This window comes from Rhipicephalus microplus, chromosome 1, assembly GCF_043290135.1.
Source record: "Rhipicephalus microplus isolate Deutch F79 chromosome 1, USDA_Rmic, whole genome shotgun sequence".
Taxonomy (NCBI): domain Eukaryota; kingdom Metazoa; phylum Arthropoda; class Arachnida; order Ixodida; family Ixodidae; genus Rhipicephalus; species Rhipicephalus microplus.
Genome location: NC_134700.1, coordinates 192,718,605 through 192,730,893, shown reverse-complemented (window position 1 = coordinate 192,730,893; position 12,289 = coordinate 192,718,605). Strand labels below are relative to the sequence as shown.

Below are 12,289 nucleotides of genomic sequence, written 5' to 3'. Positions count from 1 at the left end.
CACATAACCACCCATGGATATGTGCCGCTGTTTGACGGAAAGTGTTTGACGACGTACGCGACTGGATTGTGAGATTATTCATGTCTTGACCAGCGAGTCATGTTTGTCAAACCATCTTACCCTCCCATGCTAAGTTTGGTTCACGTCAAGTGAAGGGGGTGACCACGAGAGCACCAAAACGTAAGTGGCTAGATAGATAGATAGATAGATAGATAGATAGATAGATAGATAGATAGATAGATAGATAGATAGATAGATACCCTTAAAATTGCCGAAGTTTGCTAAGAAATGCTTTGCATATATTAATGCTGTAGGGGGTACCCAGCAGGTGTGTTTGCAGCAGTTACACAATGAGTGTTTAGAAAAGGCTCTGAGGGGCCGCCCTTCCGGCTTTCGCTGTGACTGTGCTGCGGCTTCTGTGCAGGCATGGCGTTTTTTATATATACCATTTACCACTGGTAGTTGTGACCTAGGGGGAACGATTGTGTTTTCGGCATTACCAGCGAGATGGCGCAAAGAGTGCGCGTCGCGAGATCGGCAAGACGCGGTGCCGCACGCTGACGCAATTATCTCCAACTCGTTTATCTCCCCGCAGAGAGAGGGGGGAAGGGAGACGCTCACACGTGCGCGGGTTTTTTTCGCGGTGGGGAGAATCGTATGCCTTGGGCTTTCACCGCAACGATTCTGTTGTAGTTACTGGGCGCACAAAGGTCACTGCACTCGCTGCACAGTCTCCGTTTGCGAAAAGGACACGCTTTTCAGACATAGCGAAGTAACAACTCAGACAGTTATTGATGATGATATGTGGGGTTTAACGTCCCAAAACCACCATATGATTATGAGAGACCATATCATTATGAGAGTGGAGGGCTCCGGAAATTTCGACCACCTGGGGTTTTTTAACGTGCGTCCAAATCTGAGCACACGGGCCTACACCATTTCCGCCTCCATCGGAAATGCAGCTGCCGCAGCCGGGATTCAAAGCACTCAGACAGTTACTTGCGTTCATCTGTACCTGAAAGTACATTTCGTGCCTCATCTATGCGTGAGAAACGCGGAGCAGGTTTCGTTCTGCTTGCCAGTCTTCATGTCACATGTCCCAGCCACGGTGGTCTAGTGGCTAAAGTACTCGGCTGCTGACCAGCAGGTCACGGGATCGAATCCCGGCTGCGGCGGCTGCATTTATGATGGAGACGGACATGTTGTAGGCCCGTGTGCTCAAATTTGGAGACGCGCTAAAGAACCCCAGGTTGTCGAAATTTCCGCAGCCCTCCACTATGGCGTCTCTCATAATCATATGGTGGTTTCGGGACGTTTAATCCCACAAATCAATCAGTCAATCAATTCGCATGACATTCCAATTTATTGCTCTCGCATTTATTGCTTCATCTTTGTGGCAAAGCTGTGACTTCTTTACCACTAACCACGTTTATGCATTTAAACACGCATTTTAATGGGGCTCTTACTTTTCTTTACCCCACCTCGCTTCATAGGATGTGTAATCATTGTTTTGAAGCAAACTCTTTTGCAAGATCACTAGGTTTTCTATGATGGGCTAAGTTGGGTGCTGGCTTTCGGCAGCAACCTGTATTTATTCCGGTTAAGCATTCTGCGCACCTATGGGCCTGCCCAGGCAGTAAATTAGAACAATTTTTTTTCACGACATGGACGTGCATTTTTTTAGGGTCGGCGTATAATACCCACCGGAGATTTTTATTGTGTATTAGACACGTGAGCTGACATGTAGGGCGTAGGAAGGGGTCGACCTGATTTCAACGCATGCAAGCAGTGTCACCTTGTCCAGCGGTGACATTTTAATGTCTTGTGAACAGCGTATAAAAGGCTTTGTTTCGAACATGAACGTCCACTACCAAAGGACACTTAACAATTCTGAGAGCCACATTTGACTTTAAGCAAGAAGTATGTTTGCTGGCAGTATTGCCAATGTGCGAAGAAGCGGTGGATGCCATGCGACCCAGCCACAGCAAACATATTAAAACTAACTGTCGGAATTCTATGCCTTGGATCTGCCGTGGTTGAATCGAGCGTTCATATGAGGTGCCTTGCTTTTGGCAATCAGGTGCAGCGCCTCAAAGTGGCAGGTTGCTCTGGTTCGTTACTGACGTCAGTGGCGGAGACCCTCCTGCAGAAGATCGAAGGAATGAAGCAAACTGTGAAATTCATTACGGAAATGATGACCTTAATACCTCCAGTAGTGCCACAAGGCTATCCACAACCACAAGATGGTGGCAGGTAAGTACGGTGCACCACTCCCCTTCTTAGTTCCGGCTAAGCTAGGTCAGCTGTACTCCCGCACATGTGTTGACGGGGCAAGACCACAGAACTTTGGCAAAAGACATGGCACTGTGGATACCGGATGTGAGACTGAAATTATGTATAAGTTCCCTCTCACTTTTGGCAACTCTTATGTCGGACACACTGGGTGCTGTGTTAACATGCGAAGCAGCTAACATGAGATAAATTTGTATCATAAGAAAAAAATCAAAGCATATATACTGAGTGAAGGATGACGAGTGGGGCGAAGCGTCCATAAATCCGTCCGTGCTTCCGTCCATGCGTTCGCCCGTCCGTACTTGCGCCCGTTCATGCATCCACCCATGCATCCATCTGTGCGTGCGTCCGTGCGTTCATTCGTCCATCTATCCGTCCTCCGTGTGTTTGTCTGTCTGTCTGCTTGTCTGTCTGTCCGTCTGGGCGTCCCTCTCTCCATATGGTGAACACTTCAAATACCGCCATCTCGCTTCTTTTTATTATATATTCGTTATATACAAGTGCCACCATCCAGAGGACAATCCAAGGACTAAACGAGAGCATGTGAAGCAGGACTGATAGTTGGGCTAGTTGGTGATACATTATGGACAGTACATTATGAAAGTATGCACTACATTTCTGCTGTCAGCGCGGGAGCCTGATAATGACGCCATGATATGTTTTTCGTAACATGTAGACATGCGGATATGTGCTAAAGGGCGGCTATGTGCCACTGGTTTGCGGGTGGCTACCTACTACTACTACAACTACATATCTCAGAGGATGTACGGACGCACGCCTTAAAGAGCTTCGCCCCTAAAACTACTTAATGCGTTTGCCCACGAACTGCGAAACCTGAAGGTGTCGACCATGTTTGGTAGCATGAAGTTCCTTAGAAGAAGCAATAAACAAACTTGATTTGTGGGGTTTAACGTCTCAAAACCACCATATGATTATGAGAGACGCCGTAGTGGAGGGCTCCGGAAATTTTGACCACCTGGTGTTCTTTAACGTGCACCCGAATCTGAGTACACAGGCCTACAACATTTCCGCCTCCATCAGAAATGCAGCCGCCGCAGCCGGGAATCGAACCCACGACCTGCGGGTCAGCAGCCGAGTACCTTAGCCACTAGACTACCGTGGCGGGGCAGCAATAAACAAACAGCTCGGGAACTTTTGGAAGTGTTTTACATCTCAAAGTTCGGTGAATTGGGCATTAGTGCACCGTTATTACAACTGTATACGCTTCGGATATGAGATTTTAGAGCGTTGGTTGCCCCGTTATCTAGGTTTGTAGGTTTAGGAGCATGTGTTGTAAATTTAGGTGTACCTTTGTTCTCGTCTCCTGACAGAAATAAATTGAGTTTGATGTGCCAGTGTGTCATCATCCAAAGGTTGTTATGTGCGTGATTTTTAGTAACACACTACAGATTCAGTATCCCACCAGCTAAGAAAAGAACATGTTTTTCTCAAGACTAGAATACTTTTTACAACTTTTTTTAGCCATCAAAGTGGGTAAATTCCGCGACGCTCCATCACGAAACATGCTTTAAAGACTCTCTATTAACGCCTAAGTTTGCACCCTTGTTTAGAGAAAATAATGTCGCTTTTCTGCGCAGTTTTCTACATAGCCGATCCGCATGATGAAAGTCAAACGTTTATGGCATTTTCAGCGCACAGCTTAGCACATAACGGTAATTGATGCTGCCATATATACTCTGTAAAGCTAGAAAAATAGTAGGCTAGTTTACGCTTCGCGAAAACTATTTTATAACTATGTATGAGTTTCAGAATCTTTTACCTCGCTTATTCGTTTCCCAGAGGCGTTCTATATACACACTGTGTTCCGTTTGTTTTCCTGCGTTTTGTTTGTTTGAAGAATGCCTCTGCTACACACGGTTTTCATAGAAGAGAAAGTACACTATATATCTTTCCACTTACGCTGCCTACCTCCCCTACACGTACATCAAATTTTTCTAAAGTAGCGTAAACCGTTGAGATTTTCAGTAGCTGTAGATCTATGCGATTGCCTTGTTAACGTTAACAGGCGGAAGAGTAAATATTTGGCAATCGTAAAAGTATACAGGCACGATGGGTTTATTTGGTCATCGCCGTTGTGCACCACTACTTCTTACCCAACTGTAACAGACAGCACCTCACCTCACGATCTGCTGCTGTTTCCTGTCCCTGCTGCTGTTATTCGGAGTAACGGAAGTTAATGCCGGAGCCACACGAAAAGGGACCGTTGCAGGTTATCGATTGCCAAAGGCCTGTAACGCTGCTGGCAATGAGCTTGTCCTTTGAATAATCACCGCTGCGTTATTAAGCACTATGCGCAATGCACAATTTTTGTTCAGACGATGCTATCATAGTCAAGTGACTTGCAGCCGATCGTTGCATAACATACAGTGATTAAGACCTGTTCTAAACGCACAGGATGTGGGCCTCACTAAAAAGGGTCGGAACATAGGTGGTATTTTTTTTTTTTTGCAGTGTCTCAACAAAAAACTTTGGTAGTGTGCAAAGAGGGGTCTTAGAAAATACGTTTAATAGGGCATGATGCTGGAGGGCCATGACACATCGGCGCCGAGCGAGCAGCGGTGAAAGTCTGTGCGTCCATATCGTGAGCGGCCTTGCTCGCAATACTAGTCTTCCGCAGCCCTATTCGCCCCCAACCACACACCCCTCTTCCTGCTAAATTATTTTCTTTGTTTTGCGAGGGGCGCGTTTGACCACGAGTCGCTCGCAGTTTTTTTTTATCTTTCCTTAAAGACCTCGGGAACGTACTGCGCAATTGGCTCGCCCATTGGTCAATGCAGTGAGGCGAAACTAACCCTCGGCAATTAGGAAGTTTTCCGATACGTGCTTATATAAGGTGGGGCGCGTGGTTGCGCCAGCAGTAGCTGGAGACACTGCACGCGCTGGATTACTCGACCTACACCGAGTGACATGATCACACAAGTGAGTGCCTCACTCCTGAAATTTCCTAGGTTTTTTAGTATTTTCATTTGACCTGAAGACACCGAGTTGCAACATCGCGGTTTAGGTCATAAAGTGATAATAATCGTTGAAATGTTTGAAACAGGATGGAGGAAAAAAAATCGCTTTGAAGGTTTGTCTAGCCGTTTATTCTTAATAATTTATTCGCTCTCTCAGCAAACAGGAAGTTAACGTAAAACTTTTTACACAAGTGTTATACACTACCAAAATCATTTAAAGTTGGAGATGAGTGTGGCTCCTTACGCGCGACTCAAAATTATCGAGAATTATTTGAATAATCATTACTGTACAGCACAGCTGCACTTTTACTATTGAGCCAATCTTAGTCGTTTATTTAACTTTCAATACCGTTTAACACGTACTTTCTGCTTTATATGTATTTGCATTCACGCTGACCTTTAATCATTAATAAAATTCGAATGATTCGCGTTGTGTATGGTATTTCTCTGATTCCGGAATTTTTGTGGCGTCCTCATTTTGGTACAATGCTTTTAATTGTGAAGAGTAAGGGTGATAATAAAAAAGTCTTCTTTTGAATTTGTCTGCGATAAAAAAATGCTCTCCAAAGCATACCTTGTATTTTTTAACTCGAATGATCACCTGTTCGCACTATCTCATGCTTAACACTTAGAAGGTAAATAGTTGTAACGCAAGTGCACATAACATCACATTGATATTCATCATAAACTTCCGCTGCCTGATATTGAAAAAGCAAACGTTGCTTGGAATTAATGGAGGCAGTGCGGAATTTATGGATACAATCCTCTGTGATAAAATAGGTAAGTTAACATATTCTGCGAGATAATACCGATTAAAACGTTCTTGCAATCTTATAAAGTGAACAATACTGTATTTTGTAATGATTTACTGGCTTACAAGGACAAATACCTTAAATATGTCGCAGTGAAGAAGACACATCTGGGACCATTTTTAAGGGCCTAATTGAAATACGTAAGACCATCTGGGCTTTTCGACATTGGCCAGCCAGTTCAAGTAATTTTATACGTATCATTCCGATTGACTTCACCTTTCTTTTGGGAAGAATTTTTTTAAACATAGTTTTGAAGGCCACCCTAAATCTTGGGACGATGCACAATGAGGAGCACAATGATAACCAACAATAGAAAGGGAGCAATCAGCCGTCTTGTGTGCACATCCTGTGCAACCTATGAATGAAGTGACATTTTTTAGCAATATGCTTCTTTGTCTTCTTTCTGCTGCTGATGCTTATTGTCCACGAAGTGTTTGCCAACGCATGGACTTTCCGCGCTCTATTTGGTTTGATTTTATTAAAATGTGACAATCGTCATTTACCAAGTAGACATTGTGCAGCTTTCTTTGACCGTGAAGTTAGCGAAGAGAGGATACAAATATTTTCTGTTGAAATGCCTAAATTTTGAAATACAATCGGCTAAACTTAAGTAAATATTACATATGTTGATCTCTATTTTTGGAATAATGGTACTAGAAAAGCTTCGAAATGCTTGAAGTAACTTGATGAAGGCGAAGTATTATGATAACAGGCAGAGGATCCCGTCTGCCAATGGCATGCTTTAGTGTGCGAACTCATCTAGTTTTTCTGATGCTTTCTTTAATTGCTGGTTTTCAGGCGTTCTTGGTGTACCTATCGGCAGCAGCCGCTTCGGCTGGCGTCATAGGTGGCTATGGAGGTCTCGGCTTGGTCGGAGGCCTTGGAAGCTATGGCTACGGATACGGTGCGGCTTACGTAGCTCCAGTGGTAGCCAAAGCTCCCGTCGTTGCCGCCTCCCCTGTTGTAGCCACTGCTCCTGTAGCGGCTAAGGTGGCTACTGTCGACATCGTTGTAAGTCGCTTTGTCGCTCTACCATGCCACGTGAAAAAAAATATAGCTATAGTTCATGCAGTAGGATTTTACCATTATAAAGAGCGCTTGGCTCCCACCATTAAACGAAAAAAAATCACAGCATATTGACGGAGTTTGATGATAAGTGGGGCGAAATGTCCGTCCGTCCGTCTGTCTGTCTGCCTGTCTGTGTCCGTCCGTCCGTTCGTCCGTCCACCTGCCTGCCTGCCTGCCTGCCTGCCTGCCTGCCTGCCTGCCTGCCTGCCTGCCTGCCTGCCTGCCTGTCTGTCTGTCTGTCTGTCTGTCTGTCTGTCTGTCTGTCTGTCTGGTGACGAGCACTTCTAGTAACGTTGACGAGCTTGAGCTGCCGCAGCTTGTAAGATACTGCGGGTTACGCCTGATGCTGGACAAGGTTAGACTAAGCGGAGCTTTTCCCCTAGCAAAAAATTGGCCCCGTATCTGCATGCTTCACTGCAAATGTCGTCGATAGTCTTGCATCTGGAGAAAGTGAACAAAACGTTTATTTGACGTTCTGCGAGAGAAAATCGGTGAATTGTATTCTGGAGGCGCTGCATTAGAGTCTTAATTCGTGCAGCGAAGGCGAACGAGCGCATCGAGGCACGTTGGACACGAGCGCTATGTGGCAGTTATCTTCAAAAACGAAGGAAGGCGTGCAGTCGCCTGTCTCGGAGGCGATAAGGTAAAGAACGCAAAGCGATGGGCAGCTGCCATGCCACCACTGTGTCGTCTTAGCAAAGCGTTAGAAACAGTTACCTTTTTGAGCATCGCGTTGCATTGTCAGTGCAGCGTGATAAACGCTACGGTCCTCAGAATAACTTATGCGCGCCTTCTCCAGTATAAAGAAACATACAAAATATTGACGTGTTGTTATTGTGCCTCAGATATGTGCAATAATTGCTTTTAAATTCACAATCTCACAAGTATGAGCGCTGAAACTTGAGCGATGTTAGTGGGCGCTGAGGATGGGGTTGGCCGTTTGGGGTATTGTTTGGTGCCATTTAGTCTCGTTACCGCGGACAGACAAATGCGCAGACAGACAGACAGACAGACAGACAGACAGACAGACAGACAGACAGACAGACAGACAGACAGACAAACGTGCAGACAGACAGACAGACAGACAGACAGACAGACAGACAGACAGACAGACAGACAGACAGAGAGACAGACAGACAGACAGACAGACAGACAGACAGACAGACAGACAGGAAGGCAGGCAGGCAGGCAGGCAGGCAGGCAGGCCAAAACATGGGTGACTTAAGCCCGGGCCACTAATTTGCCGAACAATAAATAGTTTTTCCACCACCACCACCACCACCAGGTCCACAAGAAAGACTATCGTCTTTAAAATAGCCCGTGCAAACTTGGTGTGAACTGATAGTGATATCTTAAGCATATAACGTGCACATAGAAAGAACGTCAGCTATTCACGAAAATTCCTCAGGGGGGTTTGGAATATGCGCTTGTAATTTTATAAATCACTACGTCAACCCCACTTTATTGCCTGCGCACCAAGCGGAATATTCTGTGACCGTCTTTTGTGTATATTTCACGAAAATGCGCGAAACAAATGGGTCTGCCATTTAATATGCACCATATTTGTACCCTTCGAAACTTCATTTAGTGTCATGTTTTCGCTCTTATCTCGTTCTATTAGGCCACGTTACATCACTACATATTGATAAATCTTTGTTACATCACTACATATTGATAAAAAACAAGGCAATAAGGACATAATTCTGTCTATATTTTGAACCTTAGTCTGTGCCAAGTGAAAAGTACGCATCGATATCTATACGAATATCGCTTTCTTGTGAACATTTACTTTGCTCGCAGGCTCCTCAATCTACCAAGTTCGGCTACCTGACAACCGACGGACGAGGCAACACGCAGGCGCGCAACGAGGTCTCCGACGCGTACAACCGCCGCGTGGGATCGTACAGCTACCGGGACGCGCACGGCCTCACGCGAAAGGTCACCTACGTGGCTGACGCGCACGGCTTCCGCGCCGTGGTGAGCACAAACGAGCCCGGCACTGCAGCATCCAAGCCAGCTGGCGCCGCCTACAGGGCACCGGCCAAGGGGCCAGCCGTGGTCGCCACGTCGGCGGTCGCCGCAGTGCCGGCGGCGCCCGCGGTCGCTAAGGTAGCCACCGTTGCTGCCGCACCAGTCGTCGCGGCTGCTCCTGTCCTTGCAGGCGGAGGCTTCGGCCATCTTGGCGGCTTTGGCCATCTTGGCGGCTTTGGCCCCTTCGGAGGCTACGGATTTGGCCACCTCAACCACTTCGGAGACTATGGTCACAATGGCGGCCTCGGCCACATCGGCTACGGGTTTCACTAGGGTCACCAACTAGAACACTACGTTATCGGATACCTTCGCAGCATCGAACTTGGGCCTCTTCGCCCTTTTGAGCCCCTTGCGGAACCTTTTTACTTCTATGGGAACAATCGGGAAATGACATGAGGTAGGATTCGATGGTGCGGCGGCACTCAATAGCAACTGGTATGGAACACCACTACGACATATAGACACCACCCAAACCTCCGACACAGGAGGTGAGCGATACTGAATGCGATTACTTTTAGTAGGTATTATGAGCGCCTTGGCCCGTATGTGTTGGCATTATCCCCACCAAGCTTTTTAAAAAGTTAGCTTTTGCTTGTTTTATGTAGTTGAAAATGAGACAACTTGTTTGTTCATGGAATTTTCAGTGCCCACCTGATAATCACCACGAACTTTGACTGCTCTAATCAATACGGGAAGTCTTTGTTAGCACAGAACAATACCGACTCAGCCTCTTTAACGAGGTACAACTTGGTGATTTCAAATTAAAAGTAAAAACATCATTTCTATTTGTCGCCCTGAATACAATTTATAGTATATTATAAAAGTAAACAGGGCTCGTATGCAACTTTTAACGTCTGATACAGCGCTTCAGAAATTAGACGATTTGAATGAAAAAACTTTCTGTCACGTGAGAAAAACCTTTTATATGATTCTTCTGCTACCTATTCAAATACGTGGTGATTGCTTCAGACATTGTAACTTTCATGTGGCTTATAAAACATTAATACCTAGTAAGAGCGTGCTTTTCATTTGAAAAGTATGCCTATTTCTGCTTACCCCTAGTCTAACATATCTTTTGGCTGTAGAACACACCATTTATAAACTTAAACAACATATTAGCAGGATCGCAGAACCTCCATTCAATAACAAGCACTTACACTTCATTGTACATTATTTCTTAGCTCTGTCGCAAAAACTTCAGAAGCTGAAGATACACTGACACGCTACTAACACTGAACAGCAACACACTAGTACATTTTGCTTAACGTCAACGCCCTAAGCCCCTGTAAACCACTGTCCCATGTTGCCTTGTCTGGTGCAGAGACCCTCAAAAAAGCATCAACGAGAACAGCACCTTATAAAGCTAAAACAGCGGTTTGCTTAACCCTTGTGCAAGGTCTGAAGCTGCCTTGTGTTTCTTGATAATCGATTTACCTATCACCTTTTCATGAGTTTATTAACACAATTCATTGTTACAAATCCAACTTTTCATTCATCTCATTATCTGCACGTGACCTGGGTGCGCTTCATCTCATTACCTGAACTAGTCTTCACACTTTCTTCGCTACGCCAGAGCCCATATATTTCACAAAAATTGTTTGGGGCATGTTTTTCTAGTTTAGTTGATGGCTATTTTTATGTGGTTCTGCGCAAACGTGCTGTACTCGAGGACACATAAGTACAAATACTTGCCAATCCTTCAATGAAGTCTTCATTCTCACAAACTTCTGCTGTTAGGACGTTTATCTTCGTTCCTTCAAGAGGGAGGTGCAAGAAAAGGAATGAATAAATATTTGACGAAAAGAAGCCGAGTCACTGTGCTTTACTTCGTGAATCTTTTTCTGACATGTGGCATTGCTTCATTCAATAAACATAGCTGTTTACTTTGTTCAGCAGTGAATGGTTAGTTCGCTTGAAATGCTAGTAGTGTGTTACGCCTTGCGCTTTCTCCAACCACGTTACTCTTTGCTCTACAGCGTGAATTGTGCTTAAAAATTATTGTGTTTGCATAGAAGAAACTTCATTACCACTGAATTTATAAAGTACCTCGTTGGTAACCACAGTAAGCTTCTGGTTGGGTGCGATTTTCTGCAAGAGTGAGTCAACCAACCTAAATGGTTAGACGTTGCTCTCACGAAGAAGTCTGTTTAATTGTTAATTTTATTACGCTGCTTGAACTTCGTCAATAAGCGAAAACATGTCGTTAATATAACCTTTCTGATGGTTTCATTCAACAGGGCGAAGCCACAGGTTGCGGGATCAAATCCCGACCGTGGCGGTCGGATTTTCGATAGAGGCGAAAATGCTTGAGGCCCTTGTGCCTGGATGTAGGTGCACGTTGAAGAACCCCAGGTGGTAAAAATTTTCGGAGCCCTCCACTACGGCGTCTCTGATAATCATAAGGTGGCTTGAGACGTTAAATCCCGACAGTTATTATTTAGTATTACAAATGCGTGTACACATAACAAAGAAGACAGTAGAAGAAAGGCCGGAATTTTACATAGGTACATGATCCGGATCCCTATTCTGCACTACGGCATAGGATCAGGGCACTGAAGATATGTAGGTGAGATGTAAGATAACAAAACACCTAAGAGCGATTTTTTGCACTACGGTCAGATTGAGAGGGATCATACAAGGTCATAGTTTACTAAGAGAAGTAGATTGAAGTTAAGTGAATATATTAAACTGATTCAATAATAATTGCCAATACTGTATCAATAATAATTTCAGAATCTACCAGATATGTAAATAATAATAAAAATGATGGCTGGTGACTGCCATGTCAACCGGATATTTTTTTTTATAATGGCTGAAAACACACGAGGCAGCAAATAGGATGACCTTAGGTCCTGGCCTATCCAGACAAATTGTAAAGCACAATGAATTATGTCTCGTAGCTTCCAAGTATCAAGTCAGTTAAAACACGCTCCAACAGTGGCCAACACGAAGTGGCCTTGATTGTTGACAGCTTCTCCTTACAGAGTTTTTGTTCTCGGTTTGAACAAAAATCGGAAGATGCAATGTACGTTGTTCACGTTTATCAATTTACTTCCTTCATGAAGGAAAACAAACTCAACGACTTTTTCGCCACACAGAAGTGACATC

The 12,289-nt window shown here is 44.7% G+C and overlaps 1 protein-coding gene across 1 annotated transcript; it reads left to right on the top strand.

Annotated features, from left to right (window-relative positions):
* Positions 1–5,075: 5,075 nt before the first annotated feature.
* Positions 5,076–10,987, top strand: LOC119178247 (uncharacterized). The gene is made up of 3 exons (XM_037429442.2): positions 5,076–5,232; positions 6,881–7,093; positions 8,951–10,987. The coding sequence occupies exons 1-3, from the start codon at positions 5,221–5,223 to the stop codon at positions 9,452–9,454; spliced, it is 729 nt and encodes a 242-aa protein (XP_037285339.2). The 5' UTR covers positions 5,076–5,220; the 3' UTR covers positions 9,455–10,987.
* The last annotated feature ends 1,302 nt before the right edge of the window (positions 10,988–12,289 follow it).

Bases quoted from the DNA above. Each gene is read 5' to 3' on its own strand.
- LOC119178247 (XM_037429442.2), top strand. The intron at 7,094-8,950 runs GTAAGTCGCTTT...CTTTGCTCGCAG, and splicing joins TGGCTACTGTCGACATCGTT to GCTCCTCAATCTACCAAGTT.